Genomic DNA, 25,349 nt, shown 5'->3' with positions numbered 1-25,349 from the left:
CAAATCTTTAGTTGCCACCACAACTCCAGTAAAAACAAAGACCAAATGGGGAGAAAAGGTACTCTCTTTCGAGACAGTGTGGATTTTTCTTGAGATTTTTCAAAGACTTTGAGGTTGACACAGTAACTTTTTGGTAGTTAAGATTTTTACAAACCCAGAATTAGCTATGCAGGTAATTGACTGATTCAGTTATCTCTAACATCTCATAGTCAAACTTGATATTTTATTTAGCTTCTAATCAAAATAGAGTCAGCTAAACAAATAGGTTTATTTCTTTTTCTATCTGATTTGGTCCTGTTGAAAAGCATCCAACTTATTGGCTAGTGTTTATCCTTAAGTAACATTTCCTTCTTTTCTAAGAAATATTCCTTGAAGCATTTATATAAGCTTCTTTCTCCTTAAAGATAGGTCTTCTGTGCTTTTTTGGTATTTTAGGAAGAAGCTTTAATGAGTGATGTCCATTCTGTTTTCTGATTTTTATATTATGGATCAGATACCATGGTTGTCTTATGGGATAATACTTTCATACTGAAACTTACATTTCACAGGCAATGAGTTCTGTTGTATAGAGATGATCCCACTGCACATTGCAGAATGTATTGCTGCAGTTTATAACTAGTGCTTCAAAACAGTTCCCAGAGCCCATATACAAAATCATGAAATGAAAGATAGGCACTCTCATTTTGCAGGGTTTATCCTTTTAAATCATGTATTCCCCACTCCCCATCCCATATCTGGTCCCATCCCCTGCTGTTTCAGACTGCAGGAGAGCTCTGCTTGACTTCTGGTATATTTTTTCTAAATGATATTCTGTTGAGAGCAGTCATCTCCATCCATCCTTCCCCCCAACATTTGTGAGAAATATTTGTACTCTTTAAATGTCATTACAAAAACTGTTCACATGCTCAGAAACCTACAGGCAAAGATAATTTTTAAGCAATTTAGGACTTCATGTTTTATTTTATCTAAACAAATGGAAACATGGAGTACACATGGCTTCATTTAAGTATATTCGTGACCTATAAGCACTCCCAGGTGCCTGGGAGTGAAAAGGTAACTATGTGACTGGAACATTAGCATTCCTAGCACATACTCATACAGATAACATGTCAATCTTAGCACAAAAAAAGAGAAAGAAAGCATTCCACTGAAACTGAAGTTCAGGGATGCATTCCTTTTCTGTTGTGTTTGTGGATGTGGAGACATACATTTATTTTAAAGAATCGGCTCTGAACATCTCCATTCTATTTTCCACAGGTGAATTCAAAGAAGGGATAAGTGGAAACATTTACACATTGTTTCCACACATTTCCTGTAGCTCTCTAGAACATTATAGTTGTCCCTGATACATTTTCAAATTTCAGAGGAAACACCTGTTTCTACTTATTTTCAAGGTCAGCAGTAAGGTTTTGCTTTTAGAATAATTTCTGGAGTGAAACTCGGGAATGGGGAAAAAACAAAATGGCAGATACCTCATTTTAGAGCACTAATTGTCCAAAACCCCAAGTTTCAGAGTCTCATCATTGAGCCATATGCAGAAAGCTAAAGTCTAGTCCTAAATGGTCTAAAGTCTAGTCCTAAATGGCCATTAGCCAAAATAGCAGGAAGAGGCTATGCCAAATTCATACTCCAGCAAAGTTTACCGTTTTTTCTAATATAAGTATTGAACTCAGGGAAAAAACTAACAAGAGAAATAAGTCCAGTACTCTCTAATCTATGAGGCTTTTTGTTGCCAGGATTTGAATTTTTCATGGATGTGTTGCAAATTGTCACTTTATTTTCCTGGGTTCAGTTTATTTCCTTTGAAATACCTAGTAAGCTCAACTCTCCTATTCCTATTAGAAAACCAAAAAAGATCACTAGAACATTTTGACTAGCATGTATCACTAAATAAAAATAATAGCAGTTAATATTTATCGATATGTTCTAAACCCAACAACACTATGAAGTAGGAACTATCATTCTCTCCATTTACAGATAAGGAAAACTGCCACACAGAAAATATCTAAGGTCATATGACTGGGATATGTGCCATGGTCCCAGAGCATTAGTCTTCACTACCACACAATACTGCTTGTGCTGAATGTTTTCTGCTTGCCCCTCCAGCTTCATTCTCTAATAATCATTTCCATCTGACTTTGCACCCTGGGATGCCGATTTTTTTTTTTTTTTTGAGACAGAGTCTCGCTCTGTCACCCACACTGGAGTGCAGTGGCGCGATCTCGGCTCACTGCAACTTCTGCCTCCTGGGGGCTCAAGCGATTCTCCTGCCTCAGCCTCCCCAGTAGCTGGGACTACAGGTGCATGCCACCATGCCTGGCTAATTTTTGTATTTTAGTAGAGATGGGATTTTGCCATGTTGGTCAGGATGGTCTCAATCTCTTGACCTCGTAATCCGCCTGCCTCGGCCTCCCAAAGTGCTGGGATTACAGACGTGACTGCAGCCTGGGATGCTGACTTTTATGGAATGCCTCAACAGGGCTCCTTGGTTCCAGTTGGATTTGGGAAAATGAAAGGCACCAGGAAATAGGAAGGGGTTGGGTACATATTCCCCTGGTTCCATTGTTATAGAGCTTCAGTTACTGATACCCTGGCTCTGTAATAGATAATTACAGAACTAATTATTTATTGAAATGCTATTTATTGCTTAATTGTACATTTGAAAACAACTTAAAGAGTGTAATTGGGTTGTTTGTAACTCAAAGATACCTGCTTGAGAAGATGGATACCCCATTCTCCATAATGTGCTTATTTCATATTGCATGCCTGTATCAAAACATCTCATGGACCCATAAATATATACACCTACTATGCACCCACAAAACTTTAAAAAATAAAAAAAAGAAATGTTTTTATTGTAATGTTAGCATCTATTGGAATCAGACCAATAAAACAGGCTGGTAAGATTTTTTCAAGGGAAGGGAATGTTACAGGACATGAGTTGGGGGAGGTGGGAAAAAGGATAGGGAAGCTCAGGACAAGCGAATTATCTAAATAACAGCGGGTCTTTTGTGTTAGCTTCTTTGACACAGGGATATAGCATCTGTAAGAAACTTTGAGATTTCCAGCTTGGACTTTTTCTTACACCAAAAGGAAGCATTAATTAAATCAACTGACAACGCACCCAGCATATAAATAAAGGAGTAACACTGCAATAGTTTAGTTCTTTGTCTGTATTCAAAGGTGAATTAAGGACATCCTTGAGATGTATTGTAAATTGCGTTTCCAAAATGTAATACCATACAGTGATTTATAGACCACTGATGCTTGGCCAAATAATTTCTTCACTTTGGTTTCCCTTTTATGTTAAATAAAGATGAAAGAGTCCTAGATTTTCTACTTAATCATTGTTCTTTAAAAAAAAAAGAAAAAACAGAACGCAGTAAAAACTTTACTTTAGCTCAAGAGAGAGTTGATATAAAATATATCCCCCAGGTTAAGAAACTGATTAAATAGGTTAAGAGAGTAAAATATAACACTACACTTTCCTTTAGAAACAGTAGATGAAAAGTCTTGAGTAAAATGAAAGGACTCAGTGCATGTGTGGCTTCCCTGCAGTTCTTGTGTCTATTAAATGTGAAGATTCCAGTATAGCATCTATTTTCCCTAGAGTTCGTAATGTTTACATAATAGAATAATTTGGAACAGTGAGAAAAAAGAAATGACTAAATTACATGCCAAAATTTTGCAAATCCAATTTTAACACTGTCACAATGCTTCCTATTAACAAAATCTTCCATGGTGGTAGCTTTCTTTAAGGAATATATTGACTTATACAGTTCCAATAGGAGCTTCACAATATTTTTTTTTTCACACACATTGAAAACCGTCCAACCTCTTCCTGGATTCTCGTACTCAGATTTATTTCCCAGTAACAATCAGGCATCTAATTTCTAGCAAACATGATGGCACAATTTTCCTCACTTTAAAAGCATAATACCAACACCACCAGTGTTATAATAACACTAGTGAATATTTATTGGGCACTGCTCTGTGCCAGACCTTGTGTGGAACATTTAAGTGCATTATCTCACTTAACCTTAGAGCAAATTTCTGAAAAGGATAATTCTATTGTCTCCATTTTACAAACAGGGAAACTGGGACTCACAGATCCCATGTCACAAAGAAATATACAAGTTTTATCATTTAGGATGCATTTACTTTAAGGTAACTGAATACTCAACTCAAATTGGCTTGAACAAAAAGATAATGTCCTGAACTCTGATGGTTTAGCAGTAGGATAGGTTTGATTGTTGACTTCATCCAAGATACTCCTAGCTAAAACTCCTTTGGTCTCATTAGCCCAAAGTAAATGAAACATCCTTTCCTGCATCAATTAGCGAGGTGGTAAGAATTGCTATGATGGATAGATAAATAAAGGCTCAGCCCTATTGTCAGCATCAAACTTTAGTTTATAAAAATGGACAACTTTAGCAATGCTTCTTTCTAGTGCTATTCTGCTAAAGCTAAATTTAAAGATTACATTATCAGTTGCTGATCCAGGAGAGAAACACTAACAACAAGCCAGTGGGTTAAGTTTCTGTAATATATTCATATTTATAAAATTTTCTGAATTTACACCAAATTTTTATAAATTATTATTCTTACAAAGTATCTGGTAATTGTCAGAATTATTAAAAATTATTAGAACTATAAAAATTATGTATAATATCATGCTGTATTAGTCCTTTCTCACGTAGCTATAAAGAACTGCCCAAGACTGGGTAATTTATAAAGGAAAGAGGTTTAATTGACTCACAGTTCTGCATGGCTGGGGAGGCCTTAGAAAATTTACAATCATGACAGAAGGGGAAGAAAACACATCCTTCTTAGTGGCAGGAGAGAGAAGTGCTGAGTGAAGCAGGGAAAGGCCCCTTATACAACCATCAGATCTTATGAGAACTCCACTTGCTATCATGAGAAAAGCATGGGGGAACCACTCCCATAATCTAATCAACTCCAGTGAGGTCCCTCCAATGACATGTGGGGATTATGGGAATTACAATTCAAGATGAGAACTGATTGGGGGGGTGGCGGGGGGAAACACAGCCAAACAATACCACATGCCATTTAATAAAGGTTCTAGGGCTTATAGTTTCTCTATAGGGCTTAGTTTCTCCATTTAACGCACTATATTATTTCAATTTTATGTAACTCAATTTTCCTTGGTTATATGGACATAAATGGAGTCACATTCCCAGGACACACTTTTTTTTTTTTGTTGTCATTGTTGTTTATCTGGCTCTGAAACCCACTACTAATAAAGTCCTATGGTTCTCCTTAAATTTAACCCCATTTGTTTGAGGAATTTTTTTTTTTTTTAAGATGGAGTCTCACTCTGTTGCCCAGACTGGAGTGCAGTGGTGTGGTCTCGCCTCACTGCAACCTCCACCTCCCAGATTCAAGCGATTCTCCTGCCTCGGCCTCCCGAGTAGCTGGGACTACAGGTGCGTGCCACCATGCCCAGCTAATTTTTGTATTTTTAGTAGAGACAGGGTTTCACCACGTTGGCCAGGCTGGTCTCGAACTCCTGACCTCATGATCCACCTGCCTCGGCCTCCCAAAGTGCTGGGATTATGTGTGAGCCACTGTGCTCAGCCTGTTTTGGGAATCTCTAGGTGGTGTCTGACTATTCACAAACACACAAACAGGTCCCATAGAGCAACTATTCTTTCAAAAGCTTAGATGCCAGCCATGTGTCTTCTTGCCTCTTTTATAGTACTTCTGCTAAAAATGGCCATGTCCACTAGGCATGGCATACTCAGCATACTGACCCCGACACTATCTCTCTCCACTGCACACCAACACCACCTCCCACCCAGAACCTCACAAAACTCTTAAGTAAGTGATGTACAAGCTGATGTAAGAGAAAATGATACTCTTCCTCACTTAAGTCCCATTTAATGCTGCTCACTATACCCTAGAGTCTTACAGAATTCCATGTTGAAGACAATTTCTATCAGCAACTTTTCCTTCTTTAGGTTCAAGTACAGTATATGGGATAGGACAAGGAACCCAGTGTCTGAGACAGCCCTGCACTGTTCCCCAAACCCTTTCTTCCCAGGTTCCCAAATTCTCATGCAATCATTGATGCAAATTAACTGTTGAGGGCTCGCTGTGTAGTCATTAGACCCTGCCCAGGAATTTCTGAGTTACTAGAGTGGACACAATCTAAAATCAAGCCATAACCCTCTCTAAAGCTGCTTCTTCCAAGAATACATTTTTTAGATTAATTTTTCAGATCTATATATTTCAATATGTTGATTAAAAAATTTTTCACTAGATTGCTTCCTCTAGAAATTTGTAATGTCCTATTAGTTCTACCTTGATATAATAAGAACTCTTAAGCTATAAGAGAACTAGTGAACCATTTCATTTAAGACACAAAGGAGTCTGTCATGAAATTAATAGAACTTGTAGAGATACGGTAACCACAGGAATCAAATGTGAATTACGCCATGGCACACGTTTACCTATGTAACAAAGCTGTATATCTTGCACATGTACCCCAGCACTTAAAAAAAAAATAGGACTAAACAAAAAATAAAATAAATTTTAAAATACCTTTATCTTTGTATTGGTATGTTCCTAGAAACTTAAATGAGAGCCAAATATATAAACCGGTTTAAAATAATGTCATTATCTTGAGTGAGGCCAAGGAAAGACAGCAAAATGGACAAAGAAGAAATTATGGGCCGGGCACGGTGGCTCATGCCTGTAATCAATCCCAGCACTTTGGGAGGCCGAGGCAGGCAGATCACGAGGTCAGGAGATCGAGATCATCCTGGCTAACATGGTGAAACCCCGTCTCTACTAAAAATACAAAAACATTAGCCAGGCATGGTGGTTGGCACCTGTAGTCCCAGCTACTCGGGAGGCTGAGGCAGGAGAATGTCATGAACCCGGGAGGCAGAGCTTGCAGTGAGCTGAGATTGTGCCACTGCACTCCAGCCTGGGCGACAGAGTGAGACTCCGTCTCAAAAAAAAAAAAAAAAAAAAAAAAAAAAAAAAAAGACAATTAAACCTATCTAAAGGAATTTTCAAGAAAATACTGGCCGGGCACGGTGGCTCAAGCCTCTAATCCCAGCACTTTGGGAGGCCGAGACGGGCGGATCACAAGGTCAGGAGATCAAGACCATCCTGGCTAATACGGTGAAACCCCGTCTCTACTAAAAAAAATACAAAAAACTAGCCGGGTGAGGTGGCGGGCGCCTGTAGTCCCAGCTACTCGGGAGGCTGAGGCAGGAGAATGGCGTGAACCCGGGAGGCGGAGCTTGCAGTGAGCTGGGATCGGGCCACTGCATTCTAGCCTGGGTGACAGAGTGAGACTCCGTCTCAAAAAAAAAAAGAAAATACTAAATTTTCTTACATTAGACTTTTGCTCAGTAATTAACTTTTTCACATTCTACTTCAGTAACCAGTTAAGCCTCATTTTAATAGTCATATGAAAGTTATTCATCACAAACACAAATTGAACTTACTGAACAACAAAAATTTTTGATTCCCATAAAATTAAACAGTTAAATTAAATTTAACAGTTTGTTGCTATAAGTAATACAATCTAAAAATTAACATTAAATATATCTACATTACTTCACATTATTCAATGCCTTTATTGAACTGTGGCCTAGGAGTAATACCTTTTGGTTAAAATTGTTTTTGAAATCAAATCTGTCATAATTAGGCTGGCCTAACCGATTTTGATAAGGCAGCTGGTAATAAAGTAGACTCCTTTTATTAAACTGACCTCATTAACTTGTTTTTTGTCCAGATGGAACACTTGACCGGAACTTGTAGAGGCAATTTCTTCATAGACTTTATATCCAATATGGGTCCTGTCATCACAATCCCCAGTCAGTACGAATACCACCTATGATTAAAAAAAAAAAAAAAAAAATCAAACAGTGTTAAGGGTTTCCAGAAATTAAAAAAATGTATCGAGTACCTATTGTGTTAACACATTACTAGGCAAGTAGAATATGTGAGTGTGTGTGTGTATATGTGTGTATATATAATTATTGATTTTATACTCTGTTTAATAGTGAACTCAGATAGGAACATAGTGATTTCTATTTCAGAAGTGTAGGCTAAAAGCTGTAGAAGTAGAAATGAGACCATGACTATGCTAGATCACAGAATGGCCTCAATTCCTCACCCCTCCCTGTATCACTCAGTCAAAGGATTCTGAATTTCTTCTTATAAAAGAGGTAGAGCTTATTTTGTCATCTTTGAATCTAAGCTTGTCCATGTAACTTCCTTTGGCCTATACCATGAGGCAAAAATGACATTCTACAAGGTCTGGGCTGAGACCCAAAAGGGCTTATGTATTTCCATTTGCTCTCAAGTGTTTCTGCCATGGCCATGAGACGGACATGCCTAAACTAACTTACTGGTCTCAAAAAGAGGGTAAGACAACTATGAGGCAAAGCCAGGTCTCCTGACAGTCAAGCTTAGATAAGCAAAACCCATACTATTCCCCAGACACACCAGTGAGCAAGCCTGGCCTAGATCAACTGAGCTCTGTGAACATGTGAGAAAGAAATGCTTATTGTTTTAGACCATTGAGTGTTTGAAAAGTTTGTCATGCAGCAATAGCTGATACAGAGAATAACTCTGACTCAGACATGATTCCACGTCAGAGATAACATTGGAATATAAGCCTTTTTTGGTTAGGCCTATGTTTTGTCAGTTATAAGGAAAAAATGGTAACAAGTACCTTAATTAATCCCCAATCATGTCTTCTCCATACTGAAAAACAAGGCATTCATATGCTATGTATAAATATCACATATATGTTTAATATGTTTAAATTAGATAACATATACATATTGGAGAACATACATGTGGATAGTCATAATTTTTGTTATTGACCACATATGGAATAGTCAAAGAAGATAGGCAATCTCTTACTTACTGCATTTAGACATAATGCAATATGTTGGGATTGATTCTTACTCACTTGTGACTGTTTCTGTTGGATAAGTTGCAGAACCTCATGGGTGAGCCGGTAATCTTTGGACCGAGCATCAGTGAAAACATAGATGAAAGAACCAGGAAGAGAAATTTCCAAGGCAATTTTTATAGCTCCGATACTCATTTCTGGACAATCACCACCACCCTGTTGAGTGGAGAGAAAAATTCAATTACCTCATCAGCAAAAACAATTGAATATTTTGGTTATAACAAGGTACTTTGGGAGTTTTAGAACTGAGCAAGTTTTCACTTTTATTTTCTGGCAGTTTGGCACTTTGTTCAAGAAGGGATGGAAGAGATGTAAAGTGATATGAACTAGAAAAATGCTTACTTAGGGATAAGTTAGAAATTCACCCAAAACACACAAACTAATAGCTATATAAGTTCAAAATTAAATGTCTATTTACTCTCCCCTCTCTTACATGATGATCTCATATACCCCCTCTTCTCTTACTTTTTCTCATTCTTATTTGATGACCTTGCTTATTGTATTGAGAAGATAGGAGCAATTAGAAGAGAATGTTTTTAAGCTCCCACCACAATACCTGTTAACCTACCTGCAGAAGCAGCCAGATGCCTGCCTTAATCGTGAACCACTTGCTTGCACTCATGGCTGTGCACCCATGGCTAAGGCCAACTACTTACCTGGGAACTAATCAAGGTGATCTCTCTACTCCATCACACTCTTTACTAAATCTTTCCAGCATGGCATGTCTCTATACTCCTTCAAACTTCTGCTCACTTCGTACCTGTCAGAGAAGCTTTCCCTGACTATCTGACATAAAACGCATTCTGCTTGTCATTCTTTTCACTCTGACTCTGTTTCATTTTCCTATTAGCCCATGATCTGTGTGTTTTATTTTCTACTTGAATAGGCTCAATATGTATTCCTAAGCAAAAACTGTTCCCATCCTCAGAGGAATTCTTGTCATGTTTATTTCCTTCATAATGATGTGGATTTGTACATGAAATTGTGAGCTTGCTGTATTTACAGTTTTATGCATTATATTTTAGAATTACATCCTGTTTGGTTCCATGTCATCAGCATTGTTTAAAACCACAGGTTTGAATAATGGAATAACATTCTATTATGTCTATATTCTATACTTTAGTCAACCATTTCTCTGCTGTTGAAATATTAGTGCTCCTTCCAATTTTACTTCTCCATCATAAATGGTAGATAGATAGACAAACAGACAGACAGACTGATAGCAATAACTATAGGGCCAAGGGAATGGACTTTTGATCAATATAATTTGAGCGATTAATAATTGCTGAACACCTGGCTAAGATTTGGTCATCCAACAAATAAGCTAAAATATCCTGTCCTGAAGGAGTTCAAGGCCTACAATAAGCAATCACATAAAAAGCAGGGCAGATTGGGATCATGTGGGCTTTATGGCAGCAGAGTCCAACAAGTAAGAGCTCTTTCTCAGAAAGAAAATAGTTATTCCATGAAAGGAGTAAGGCTTTATCATTAAACTCTGGAAATCCTATTTGATTTTCCTATTGGGTCTTTCGCCAGGCTCCAACAGTCTCATATTCTGATACAGATACCATGAATACCATAGATCTAATCAGGGTCATAAGAACCAAGTATTAGAATAGTTTACAATGTAGCTAGCCTGGATGAAGTAGAGAATCTTTTCTTGTACTGGATCGCAATCAAAACTTACAGTCTTCGAGTATTATTTGTTAAATAGGTTGAAACAGAGCATCAGCTGTTAAAAAAATGACTCTAAAACTGAGAGACTCGTTAAATATTAGGTCACTTTCTTAATTGCATGGGGCTAGCAGATGTAGGAGCCAGATCTTCACTTTGGAAAATATACCAGCAATAGATTCCCCAAAATTTTATTGAGTTAGCAGTCCTTTCTCTTTTTGCAGAACTTATCTCCTACCTTCTATCACTTATATGCATTTTCGAGGCATTTAGTTTAACAAATCACACCGCTCTCAACAACTTATATATTTGTATCTTTTGACCATACTTATCTCTCAAGTTCTAATTTTACATTTTCAATTTCTTGTTAGACCTCTATTCCTGGGTGTTCTATAGGCATCTCCAATTTAGTGCATCTAAAACAGAACTCATATTTTCTGCTTTGTCATCCCTATTTTGTTTACAGTACTATCTGCATATTTAGTTTCAAAACCTGAGTCATTTTTGACTCCTCCTTCTACTTTCATCTAATCAGTGGTCATTCATTCGACTTAAATCTGTCCCTTCCCTTTCTCTTCACCTCCTACTAGTCACTTTTCTTAACACGAATTTTATACATGTACAGACTCCTATCTGATTTTCTGTTTTTCCTTCCACTTTATTTTGCCTGCAGTAAAAAGCTATATACATCACGTTCCTCCTTAAAATATTTCACTACTTGTGTTGGATCAAATAATCTTTCTAACTTTCTATCTCCTGTTGCCCCTTCTCCACAAATTGCTCCCTTTAAGCTGAGGTTACTTTCTCTTCTTTTAATATTTCCCTGGCTTCATGCCTTAATGCCATAACAATTTTCATTCAAGTAGTCTTTCTACTGTTCTATCTCTACCATCAAACACTTCTCAACAAAACATGCATGCCTAAATTCTTCCATTATTGTATAAGCTCATTGATGGCAAGAAACTGTGCTTTGCTGAGTCCTTGAATCTTCAGTTCATAGCACATTTCTGGCTTAAAGTCATCACTGACTAAATATTTTTCAAATTAAACTATTATCTCACAATGGTTGAGATAATATGCCTTCCCCTCCTTAAAGCTTTGTTTCCAGTCAAATGTGCTTCCTCACTCTTCAGATGTATTCTACTCTGCTTTACACTTTAGTGGTACTTAACATATTTCCTTTGCATAACAGTTATTTGGAGGGTTATCATGCAACAATGACCCTAAATGAAAATTAATGTAATTGGAAAGTGGGAAATAGACAGACATGTTAGTAATTTTGGTATATTGGATAGAAATAATCTTTACTTGCAGCCAATTTTGTATAATTTGTAATGGATATTCTGGGATGCTCAAAAAAATTTAAATTCCTATTGTATATTCAGAAGTTTAAAGAAAAACATTTCTCAACTGCACTTGACACTGTGCACCCGAGTGTGAACCACAATATAATTTATCCATTCTACAAGCATTTGTTGAGTGGCCAAGTACACAATACAACTCCATGGTAGTATAATTCTAAGGAGAGATTAATGTCTTTTACTAATTGTCACGTGTATACCAACACACTAGGAGAAGTTTTCTGTCTACAGGCCAAACATGAGGACAGCTAAGAAAGATCTAGAGGCACATATTAGGAATAGAAGGAATGATAAACCTTGTCCCGTTATTGAGGGAGAGACCCTCTCTGAGCCATTTGACTTAGGTATAAATTTGCCCTAAGAGGACCTATAGATGCCTACTTCCCTAGGAATCCTGAAACATTACCCAGGAGTAGACTGTAGAGACCACTAGAATCCTTGAAAGGGACTCCAGATGAATTTGCCTGATTGGAATCTCCCCAGAACTTCAGGCTCCACCTAAAATTGAATGCAGCTCTAAAAAAATCATGTACTGAAATAGGGTCCCTAAGACTATAAACATTTTTCAGCCTATAAATTTGAATAAAGCAGTTTAACCACATATTAATAAAATCAAGATGGTCCACTACCTTTTCTGTAAGTATTAGAACCACCTTATTTTCCTGAAATAAAAAAGCCACTTTGTGAAACACTGGAGCTTTATGTATGTGAGGCTTCATAGTGGTTAATAATCAAAGGAAAGAGCGTGGTGAGCTGACACAACTAAAACCCCACAGAGAATTTCACAAATATCGTTTTATTTATTGGACTTATATAATATCATGTACTCTAAAATGAATTCTTTAACTTTTATGAAAGAACTAACAAAAAGTCTCAAAGCAGCCAGGAAAATTGGAGAATGTCAAGGAAAAAGAGAACATTTTAAGCCAGGCATGGTAGCACATGCCTGTTGTCCCAGTTACTTGGGCGGCTGAGGTGGGAGGATCCCTTGAAACCAGGAATTCCCATCCAGCCTGGGCAACATAGCAAGCTATCTCTTAAAAAATAAAATAAATGTTTAAAAAAGAAACACTTTGACTCACACATGTCAGAAGCCAAGATTGGATGTGCTTATACATCCTTTAGGAGTGCTCTATATAGCTTAATTATGTTTTGCCTGCTATGGAAATCAATGTATTCTTTATAATAAAAATGACCGTTCTGCCCCAAATTTTACATTTGCAATATAATCTGCAAACACAGATTATATTGTAATCATATTGATTATAAGTGTTCTCAGGAATAAAACTCTTCCCAAAGTAATACAGTATATTTAAATTATTACCTTTCTGCTTCTAGCTAACTGAAAATTAAAAGTAAATGTTAACTAGTAATTCATATCTTAATAAAGCTATGTGTCTATCTCATTGTGGATAGAAGGTCCTGAAAAGAAAAGTAAGTTCATTCTTTTTCCAAAAGAAGTTAACATACAGTATTATCTTGTTATAAAAGCTCCCTATCTGATATTTGAGTTTGGTTTCCTAATAATTTTAAATCATAAGTGGCCATTAAAATGATCTATGAGGCCAGGTGCAGTGGCTCATACCTGTAATCCCAGCACTTTGGGAGGCTGAGGTGCGCAGACTGCCTGAGTTTAGGAGTTCGCGACCAGCCTGGGCTACATGGTGAAAACCCGTCTCTACTAAAATACAAAAAAAAAAAAAAAAAAAAAATTGCCAGACATGGCGACATGCCCCTAGTCCCAGCTACTCAGGAGGCTGAGGCAGGAGAATTACTTGAACCCAGGAGGTGGAGGTTGCAGTGAGCCGAGATCGTGCCACTGCACTCCAGACTCGGTGACAGAGTGAGACTCCATCTCAAAATAATAATAATAAATAAAATGATCTATGAAAGAAATGCTTTACCTCTGCACTAACACAGTAGCCACTACCTAGCCTCATGTGGTTACTAAGCACTTGAAATGTGGCTAGTAAAAATGAGAAACTGAATTTTTAAATTTTATTTTAATTAAAATTTAAATTAAAAAACTAAAGCAATGCTAATTTTTATATTGATGACATATTGAAATATTTTGGATATATTCAGTTAAATAAATAAATTATTGAAATTAATTTCAACTGCTTTTGAAATTATATACGTAGCTCACATTATTTGTTGGATAGTACTACTTTAGAATGATACATTTGATTGACTTATGTAGACTTCATTTTAGACTGTTAATTGCCAGGCATGGTGACTCATATCTGTAATCTCAGCAGTTTGGAAGGCCAAAGAGGGCAGATCTCTTAAGACTAGGAGCTTAAGACTAGCCTTGTGGCCGGGCGCGGTGGCTCAAGCCTGTAATCCCAGCACTTTGGGAGGCCAAGACGGGTGGATCACGAGGTCAGGAGATCGAGACCATCCTGGCTGACACGGTGAAACCCCGTCTCTACTAAAAAAATACAAAAAAAAACTAGCCGGGCGAGGTGGCGGGCGCCTGTAGTCCCAGCTACTCAGGAGGCTGAGGCAGGAGAATGGCGTGAACCCGGGAGGCAGAGCTTGCAGTGAGCCGAGATCTGGCCACTGCACTCCAGCCTGGGCGGCAGAGCGAGACTCCGTCTCAAAAAAAAAAAAAAAAAAAAGACTAGCCTTGTAACAGAGAAAATCCCCATCTCTTAAAAAAAAAAAAAAAAAAAAAAAAAATTAGCTGGGTGTGGGGTGTGGTGGCACACAGCTGGTATGTGATCCCAGCTACTCAGAGGGCTGGGTAAGTGGAGGCTGCAGTGAACTGTGATTGTGCCACTGCACTCCAGCCTGGGCTACAGAGTAAGACCTTGTCTCAAAAAAAATAAATTAACTAATTAATTAAGTCCTTTAAAAGTCTGTAGCAGTTTTTGACCTGAATACCAAATAGAAAAAATGTAAAATCATAATCCATAAACATTTATGATGGAAGAATTTACAACTGAAGAATTTAATTCTATAAAAGCTCTTATTGATTTAATCAGCACTTTTCTTGGTAATAAGACACTCTACCTGTGTTAATTCAATAAATGTCTACTCTGAGCCAAGTGCTGAGAGAGTATTGTCACAAACATTATGTTATTTATTTTTTATATCAGTGGATAAGGTAAACATCACTTTTAACATGTTTTATTGACTCATTTTGAAAATCCTTTTTCAGGGTCACACAACTAGTAAGTGAAAAAGCAGAGATTTGAACTCAATTATTCCTGGCCTGAAAATTCATGCAAACTCCCATGAGGTATTTTATTACCTTCTGGAACTTCTGTGACTATAAGCAAGTAGCTTTATGGGACACTGTATAATCAGAGGAAGAAAATTCCCATTCTTCTAGACACCTACAGAGTATTGTTTATTCTTTTGTGGTATTCAATAAGATGTATTATAATTTATATTTCCTCCTACTAGATCTCTGTTTTTTGGAGTACTTAGTAAGTGTTCCATTGTTGTTTGACGAATGAATGGATAAATGACTAGTGAGTAAGTGGGTGAAAGATTTTCAAAGCAATCTTGAAATATTCTAGGCACACTTAACATACTCAGCCTGAGCTTGACTTAAGCCTAGCCCATCCCATTTCAAGTAATATAATTCCAGAACTAAACCTTCTAAAAGTACAAGTGTATAAAGCTAACTCTCCCTATGTTAGATCTCTCCCCCACACCCCTCTCTGTCCTGGCGTACCATCAGGATTAATAATTAACAGGATAAAACCAACATAGCTATGTAAATATATTTCCTAAAACCACAGAAACATGTGCATGCACACACACACACACACACACACACACAAATGAAAGTTATAATGGAGAAGAACTGTATAATGCATAGAATTAGCTCCCTAAATGCATTTTAGAAAGGGTCTGACTTTGTTAACCCGTGCTTTTATTTGAACCTTGAAATATAGATAATTAGTATCAGTATGCACAGTCCTGCTCAATATTTTGATTGACATTTTATCTTTATAATTCTACTGATGCCTACAATTTACTAAACTGCCAAAGACGTTTCAGATAGAAAAACGTGTACTAAAAAAACAGAAGCATGTGCGCTTTCACAGTAAATGTTGCTCCTGGAATAAAAAATTTTTTTTTAAAAACTGTAACTTCAGAGTTACAGTGATAATTATGTTCACAAAATGAATTCCTGAAAAGCAAGATTAAATAAGAATGGATAGAAATCTTATCATTCAAGGGAGTATTAAAACACAGATTATCATGCTGTCATTTCTAAATACAAGACAGTGTAGGAGTGGCACTGGAATAAACTGAACCTTTAAACTGTGAGAGGAGTGGGAAAAAAATGAAGTCCCTGTTCAAATCCTAATGGGACAATGTACATCAAATGATGGATCAGAGAGACCCAAGAATATTAATCTCAGAGCAAGCATGTTCCCATGCCTTATCATTTATCTTCTAATCAACCTATTTCAATTCTTCTCATCTTTTCATTGAACTCTTTTTTATATCAATTGTTTTCCAAGTGCCTAACTCTAAGCAATAAAAAATTGAAACTTTTTATAGGCTCATGACTAAGTCCAAAATAATTCTCATTAGCATTACAATATTTACCCTTATTCTAACATGAGTATAACCTACTAAAGTTTGCACTTAGTTTCAAAGTCAGACTGTATCCTTTTCACATGGAACCCCTATGCGTGAAATGTCTTATTTGTGTAATCTGTCCCTTACCTATAAAATTTAGATATGAAACTCAGTTTCAAGCTGAACAAAAAACATTTTTTTTCTTTGTTTTTTCTTTTTTTTGTTGAGACAGGGTCTAGCTCTGTCACCCAGGCTGGAGTGCAGTGGCATGATCTTGCTCACTGCAACCTCCACCTCTGGTGCTCAAGAGATTCTCCTGCCTCAACCTCGAGAGTAGCTGGGATTACAGGCACCTAACACCACGCCCAGCTAATTTTTGTATTTTTAGTAGAAACAGAGTTTTACCATGTTGGCCAGGCTGGTCGCAAACTCGTGACCTCAGATAATCCGCCCACCTGAGCCTCCCAAAGTGCTGGGATTACAGGCGTGAGCCACTGCACCCAGTCTAAAGCTGAACACAATTTTACAACTCTCAGTTCTCTTTCTTAAAATACAGTTGTGCCATTCTTTTACCAAGAAAATAGGATGTATATGTGAAAACCATTAAATTACATCGAGTCTAATTTACAGTTGCATCAAAGCAAGTATAAAATAAATTAGAATAATTACAGAGTTTGTCAGTGACATGTGCTGGCTTTTATTACTTGTAGAATATATTGCAGGGATGTACTGAGAGACAATCAGAATATTGCAGAGCCCAAACCTCAAATCTCCAAAATCAAAATAAAAGATGTTACATCCCAGGCAGTCAAACTATGCTGCTCTTTGCTACACATTCATTGATCACCAAACAAGCTCAAAGAAGGTGAAATCCAAATCAAAGCATCAAAGAACTGCTGACCACAATTCCAGGCACAGTAAAGGTAACAATCACAACAATGTCCATGCTTTCAGATTATCACCTGTCACTGGTAAGGATTTAACTCATCAGGAACTGATCTTTCCACTCGTTGGACCTTCATTTAAGGGAGGTAGAGCTTTGGTAGGTCTTCAGGGGATATGTTTTGTTGGGTCTTCGGAGGAGGTTCAGTTCCCTTCAAATAAAATATTTATAAAAACTGCACTATGTACCAGGCACTCAATATTTGATGAGTAAATTAGAAAATGTTGTACCTAATACTTTTAAAAATATCAAAAACTTCATAATTCACATGAGTTATAATGCACAGTGAGTAGTCCTTTGAAGAGGAAAATAGGATGGAGTCAATCAAGAAAAAAAAAATAACAAAAATACCTTCTACTTATCAGAAGACATGTAGAAGTAGACAGGGTTAACCGTAGGCAAAAATTGGAAACTAACAAATTATATCTTGGTATTCTCAGTCACCCTTCAGTAATCATCCTCTTCTCAGCTTCTTAGAGAATTCTTTCTTACCCCCATTCAAGGATTGGGTATCTTTTTTTTTTTTTTTTTTTTTTTTTTTTGAGACAGAGTCTTGCTCTGTCTCCCAGGCTGGAGTGCAGTGGCACAATCTCGGCTCACTGCAAGCTCCACCTCCCAGGTTTAGGCCATTCTCCTGCTTCAGCCTCCCCAATAGCTGGGACTACAGGGGCCCGCCACCACACCCAGCTAATTTTTTTTGTATTTTTAGTAGAAAGACGGGGTTTCACTCTTTTAGCCAGGATGGTCTCGATCTCCTGACCTCGTGATCCGCCCACCTCGGCCTCCCGAGCGTGAGGATTCGGTATCTTTTTAATGTGACCTTCAAAATTAAGACACTGCCATTGCCCTGGTTGGAATGGATTCTTGGTCCCACCTAACAAGTGGCTCTCTTGTTTGCTTAGGGAGCAAAAGCCAGAGCGGGCAGGGACAGGGTCTAAGAAGGTCCTACTAGCAAATTATCATTTGCTTATTGAAGGAGGAAGCATTCACCATACATATACTTGCTCTGAGCAGACCATCTTGCTCCCAGTTCTTCCTCTCCTGTGACCCTTCTCTGTTTTTCCTCTCTGCTAGTCAAGACTCTACCTAGCCAGAGAAATTTCTCTCTTTCTTCTGCTCCAACACTCACATATGGATTCTGCATGCCATCTAGCACATTTGGTATTATCTTTGTTATTACCTAGTTAATGAAGATTGTAATGCCGTGACTCCTTATTTAATGTGGTAAAAATATATTTATACTGCTTGTGTTATTTCCTCTCTTGGCAAAATGGAAAAATGCATTTTTACTAATAAAATCATTATGATTTACAAAGACATCATATTATGAGAAAGTTTGAGATACGCAAATTTTACATTTTTTTAGTAGTCATTTAAAAAATGATGAAATAAGATCTTAAAGGAGATGACTACATATATGATAGAGCAAATAAATCAGGATTTTTAAAAAATCACCATGAATATAAAAGGACAGAGACCTAGTTTAAACATTTATATAAGGAAACCTGGGGGACTTAGCTGATGATGGAACCAATATTCAATAATGTAATATGCCTGCCAAAGAAAGCTGAAATCAGCCTCCAGCATTAAAAGACGCTCCCCAGACATTGCTCCAGAGGAGGCCCCCAGGTTTCATCTGGCGACAAAGTCCAGTGCTATCAAATCTTTAACTAGTGTTACTCAGGTCTGGGGTATTGACAGGTTGCTGGAAGGCATTCTAACATCTGATGGGGTAACCGGACAAATGATATTCAAAATCAATTCCAATACTAAGACTCCTCAGTTCTCCTGAAATTTTTTTTAAAGGTCTAGGAATAAAAAAGATGCTTCCTGAGAACTAACTGCTCCTACCCAGTTTGGATAGAGAAAAAACTCCAATTTTCCTTTATGTCCATTTCACTGAAAATGAGTTTGTATTTTTACTGCAGCTGCTAGCAACTCTGAAAAAAATGAGATTTATAGTTTTCTCTAGGAATCCTGGCTGTAGGTCAAGGAACATTCTCCCAAGAAAACTGTTTTGATCTCCATCCTTACCATCACCTAAAAACTAACAAAATCAGATTTAGTACTTATTGTGGGGAACAGAACAATCTGTTGCTTGCCTAAGTAGCACATGTGGATTGAATCCAGGCATCATAGGTTAATGTATTCTTTCTCTTAAACGTAATTTGGCCACAGGAATCTGCCATATTTACCACGCAATGACTCATATATTTACCCTTAAGGATATTCCCATAGATGCACACTTTGAAGAGAAATTCAAGAAATTTCCCAATATAATCCATATCCACCCCACTCTAACCACCTGTATATTCCATTTTGAAAAAGCAATCCAACAGTCAAAATAGGCTTCAATATTCTTTGTCCTTTGGAGTTTACACAAAAGATCACAAAATCAACCATGTATTTGCTTCTGGATAGGGTACCAAAATGGATACCTAAAAAAGGGCCAAACATTCCCATTCCTGTCCTCCACCGTCTTGTCGCAGTCTCTATTCCTTGTTCTCTGGGGATATAGGACTGTTTGTCCCTCAGAGAATTCTTCACTCTAGCAGAAACTCTAATAGAAAACTCGAACTGCAAAGTAAAGTTTTAATAGATGCTTCATTCGGGCCCAAAGAAGTTTCAACATAAAAATAAAAACAATCAAAACACTACCTATGAATGTACCTACAGTACACACGGTACCTTTCAATATCTTAAAAATATTTTGTTCTTGTTTCTCTCCAAAGTGTGCATGAGCTTAAATAAGCTTAGCATACTTAGTACCAAGAAAATTTGCTGAGGAAAACCAGTGATTTTATTATTAACTTTGTCATTTGCTACTTGGTAATTTTTGGTGGGCCAATTACTCAAAGCGATTGGAGATAGGAATGAAGTAAAAATATTTAAGAAATAAATTCATTTTGTGGAGGATGAGATCAGCCCTAGACATACATCTGTCTTTAATTCTTTCCTACTTTGTAACATACAAAGAGAAATTATATAAATAAATATGTTAACTTGATTAGATCAATAAGGTTGTTTAAACAGATATTTAGAAGGAAAGTAGCAGAGCAATAAAGGAAACTGGGTTTGGCATTAAATACCTCCAGTTTTGAGATCAGCTTTGCTACTTGCTATTTTTGTGACCTGTGTAAGACATGTTACCTAATATCAAAAAGCTTATGATTCCTCATTTGTAAAAAGAAATAGTAATATTTATGTGGGTATAAATTGAGAAAATGATTTTAAAACACTTACAAAACCTTTTGCAAGGCATATATTCCAAAACTGTTGCTCATTTATGACATAAATATTTGGGAATTACTTCCCTTTAAAGAACTTTGGAGTACTAGAGCTAGTAGTAGCAATAGATAACATTTATTGAGCTTGTACTTTGGGCCACTGTTCTGCTTAAAAGTTTGTACATACTATGAGTTAGATGCCTTATCATACTTTCTTCCCTAAATTAAATACAAGCCAGTCCTCCTTTAAAGTGTGTGTGTGTGTATGTGTGTGTGTGTGTGTGTGTGTGGTATTTGTAAGAAACTGCATATCATGAAGACTTCAATGGAAATTAAAACTGCTTTTCTAAGTTGAATCATGTCTAACCATGTCCAAAAATGAAAATCAAACCTCTGATAGCTCTACATTATATCTATGTCCATGCTGACATATAATGCCTTTTCTTTCCTTTTTTGGTTCATTTTTAAAATTTATTTGCTTTCTTCATTTTTCTAGCCATATATGTTTGATTTTTAAAAATTCATATGGAAGAATTCTCTATCTAGAAATTAAAGTTACAGTTTTACACGATAGCATTTTTTAAATACTAGAAATTAAAGTATATATACCAAATTGGCATAGTAAATTATACTTCTAAAATCAGCATTATTTTGTTCTCCTCTTTTTAGCAGTCTTTGCCTTTCTGGCCAGGGTATTTCATATTCTCCTTAGGCAGTTAATTCTATCAACTGTTCTTTTATAGCAAAACATTCTTTTCCGCCTAACCTTAACCTTCCAAAGTTTAAACCTATTTATTCTTCTGGACCTCACCCTATCTTCTTCATAACTCTATCATGTTGCTATGTGACAATACTTTTCCAGATATTTTTAATCATATTCCTACTTTTTTAAAAAGTCTATTTTATTAAAAGACTTTACTAAGGAAACTTAAATTATGTGTGAAGCTTTCGATTTGGGTATCAACAATGTATACAAAAGTTGGCATTGTAATCTCATTATTGTAGAAATATATTGGTGTTTTGAGGGGTTGTGTGTATGTGTGTGTGTGTTTACACTTTGAATGTTTGACTAATGTACTTTTTGTTCTTTAAAACATTTGGATAAAAGGCTTGAAAGCATATCACTGCCAATACCATTTTCTAAAACTCAACAAGCTTTATAGTTTCTTATAAAGAATGTGTCCCGAAGCAAGTCTTTGCACTGCATATTTACAAGGATATTAATTTCCAAAGCTCTGTGTGATTTGAATACCATTTGTTGTCATTTTTCTTTCCTTCTTTTCCCCAGAGAGAAAGCACAGTTGTTTTCAAGTTACTTCTTTGTGTTCCAGATGAAATAGGATAAAGGAAAATGAAATTAATGGTATAAATTTAATAAATTAAGTGTAATAATTTTTTGCTGATTTTTTCCTGGAAAATTTTAGATTGCTTTTTCTCAAGTTAATTCCATATCTCTGGAAGAAAAATAGTCGAGCCTGCTGTAATGTGAATGGATGATTAATGCACTTCAAACTGAATTCACTTCTCTTGTTTTCAAAACCAATTTAAATATGAAAGGAATATTTTTAAAAGTCTTTTTTTAAAGTTCACGTTAGTTTAATAGGATAACAATACTTGTTGCTCTTGATATCAGTGATTTTGGGGGAGTTACTAAAAATGGTAGAAAGGGAATTAACTGAAGAAGGGTTTGAAAATCATACATAAAACAGAATTTTGTATCTCATACTAAAATTTTATGAAATTTGTGAGGTTTCTCAAACTGATTAATGAAATAATATTCTATAAGTAAACACTGAACAAAATATATGCTTTAGGGTAGTATTAAGTGATGACATATTTAACCTTTAAATTTTTTGTCACTGATTTAAGACCGAATAATTCACTAAAATCTTTGAAAGCAAAAACACTTCCATGGTATTCCCAATGCCTATAACAATGCCTAATGTTGAATGAAGGGAAAAAGTAAATATTTGATTTTTTCCCTTGCTGGTTGTTCTAATTAAGCATGCTTTTGGATCCCATGAAAGTGCAAAAAAGGGGAAAAAAAGAAAAAAGAAAATCTCATAAGATACAACCTGTCCAGGGGAAACCTACAGAGAAATAGACCCCAGCTTTTATTGCATGGGAGAAAGAAAGAAAAAATATTTTTCTGAACAGAGGTAAAATTACATAATCTTACAGAGTGTCTGTATCATATTCAATTCCAGAGGGTGGAGGGAGACCTCTGGAGAGGCAGTCATGCAGTATGAGTCAGGAATCAGGATCCTTCACCCTGGAGTCAAACAGAGCAAGGAGGATCAGGGCACTCCCTATAGATCCTTCAGAACAAAAGAAGGGGAGAGGCAGATAATCAGGAAGCCTGTGCCAGGTCTCATTGACAATGTAGGTATTTTCATTCTGGCCAGATTTTCAAGAATATAGTCTAGCTGTATTCTCACAGAGGAAAAAAAATGAATACAGCAAATGCCTTTCTGACATTCTATCTGCTAGAAATCCCCATTACTTGGCCCTTCTGATTATCTATAATGTAATAAAAACTGATAGTTAGGTTTTTGGGGTATTTTCTGTACCATCAAGTGAAGTTTAAATAATATTTGATACAGTTTTACTGTTAAATGTACATTTTTAAAAGAAGCCACCTCAAATGGCACTCATTTATTCAACAGCTATTGAAAGTTTACTGCAGACACTGGTTTATCTTCCAGATGAAGCACAGGCTAATACGAGCTACAGGGCTTTTGTCATCAGGAACTCAGCGCAATAAGGGTACATGAAAGCATTTAAACAACCAGAACAATGCATTTTCTAATTTCCAAGATCCATGAATATAATATAAATTTCTATGGAAATTTTTTTCAGAGAATTTGGACATCCAAAGTGGCAAAGAATTTTCTACATTGAGGGAGAGAAAAGTAAATAGTAAATAAGTAGCAAAATAATGACTGAAAAAATGCCATGGTATAAGAGAAAGGAAATGGAAGACTGTTGGTGAAAAAAAGGTCAAAAAAATTCAGTAAAAGAGAAAAATAGTCAAGAGATAATTATATAAATCTACTTACATATTCATCAAATATAATTCAATTTAGTATATAATTTACAAATGGAGACATGCACAAAATAGAATCACCCTTGAATACACATTTGGAATGCCAAACTTCCAGTTTTATACCCTATGCCTCAATTATGCTTATTACTATGTGCAAATCTGAATCAAGTCATTTATCCAACAGTGAATCCATGAAAGTATTATACTTCAAACTCTGATTTGGACTCTGTTAATCTGTATATTCTGGTATATTCATTCATTCATTCATTTATTAAAAAGTGAACAGGTTCTATATGCCAGTCCTATTACTGGGGTATTTAATAAGCTAAATTATACACAGTCCTTCAATGTGAACTCCCAACTGCTTTATGACAGAGAAAGGTAGTGAGAAATGACACAGCTGAGAAAATAGGGCAGGATTCTCTGAGGAAGTGGTATTATTCAAGACGAGACTTTGAATACAGGATTTTAAACTAGGTTAAGGGAGTGTGGAAATGAGGGCAGACTGAAGGACAGGAACTTTCTGTGCAAGAACAGCATGTGCAAAAATGCCCTGAGGAGATGGGTGGGGATACAGATATGGGGAGGCTCTATTCAAGGCCCCTGCAGCAGAGTACAGAGCCTGGGAGAAAGAGTGGCACCAGATGGGAACGAAAGGTAGGAAGGTCTCAGGTCACTCAGAACCCAGAAACATAGGAAGAATTTGATGAGGTGGGGGTAAAGAGTCAAGTAGACATGGTACAAGGCAGAAACTTTCAGAGCTGTATTCTGAGATCCCTTTGTCTGCAGAGTAGAGAAGCTAGGCCTGGAAAATAGAAGCAAGAATAAATGCAAGAAAATCCCTTAGAAGCTTTTTGCATTCATTTAGACTTAAGATATGGTAATTGGGACTCAGATGGTGTCAAAAGAAATGGAGAGGAGCCAATTGATTTAAAAGGTATTTAGAAAGTTACAAACACTTAATAACAGTTGGACCGACTATAAGGGGTAAAAGCGCAGGGTGTATTAACGAAGTATCCAGATATTTGGCTGGGTAACCAGAATACTATAACATCACTCACAAAGGTAACAAAGAGGAGACAAAAGCCAAGGATTAAGCACTAAATTTAGGGTACTGGAAAAATAACATTCATGAATTTCATTTTAGAAGGCCATTGTGACATCCAAGAGACTGAAAAGAGGGTCTGTTCCTCAGGAAAGAGGTCAAGGCTAAAGCATATTTACATGGTATGGATGACTTTACCTAAGGAGAGGATAGAAAATGAGGAAACAGAAAGGATCCAGTTTCAAAACCTTGAGGAACACCAATATTCAATGGCCAAGTGGAAGGAAATGAAGTTTCCTAAGAAGTTGAGTAGGAAAAATGAGATTAAAAAATGAAACATGGATGAGGGAATGAAGTGTGTCAAGCAGAAGGGAGAGTCCAATGTTGTCAAACACTACAGAGATGTCTATCCATTATGATGAGGACTGGAACATTTCCATTGCATTTAGCAAAATGGATATCACTGGTCACTAACTAATGATACTTTGATACATTGGGAGGAATGGGAACTAGTTTGAAATAGATTGAAGAGTGACTGGCAGAGAT

At 36.6% G+C, this 25,349-nt stretch overlaps 1 protein-coding gene across 4 annotated transcripts in view; it reads right to left on the bottom strand.

Moving 5' to 3' along the window:
• Positions 1–25,349, bottom strand: part of HMCN1 (hemicentin 1) — a 454,750-nt gene that overhangs the window by 320,504 nt on the left and 108,897 nt on the right. For all 4 annotated transcript variants that reach the window (XM_015447093.4, XM_015447120.4, XM_005540243.5 and 1 more), the window contains exons 3-4: positions 8,960–9,118; positions 7,748–7,870 (exon numbers count right to left, since the gene is read on the bottom strand). In XM_015447093.4, the coding sequence (XP_015302579.3) occupies positions 7,748–7,870; positions 8,960–9,118 (282 nt within the window). The remainder of the gene's footprint in view (positions 1–7,747; positions 7,871–8,959; positions 9,119–25,349) is intronic.

This window comes from Macaca fascicularis, chromosome 1 (assembly GCF_037993035.2).
Source record: "Macaca fascicularis isolate 582-1 chromosome 1, T2T-MFA8v1.1".
NCBI classification, from domain to species: Eukaryota; Metazoa; Chordata; class Mammalia; order Primates; family Cercopithecidae; genus Macaca; species Macaca fascicularis.
This window is presented reverse-complemented; position numbering and strand designations above follow the sequence as displayed.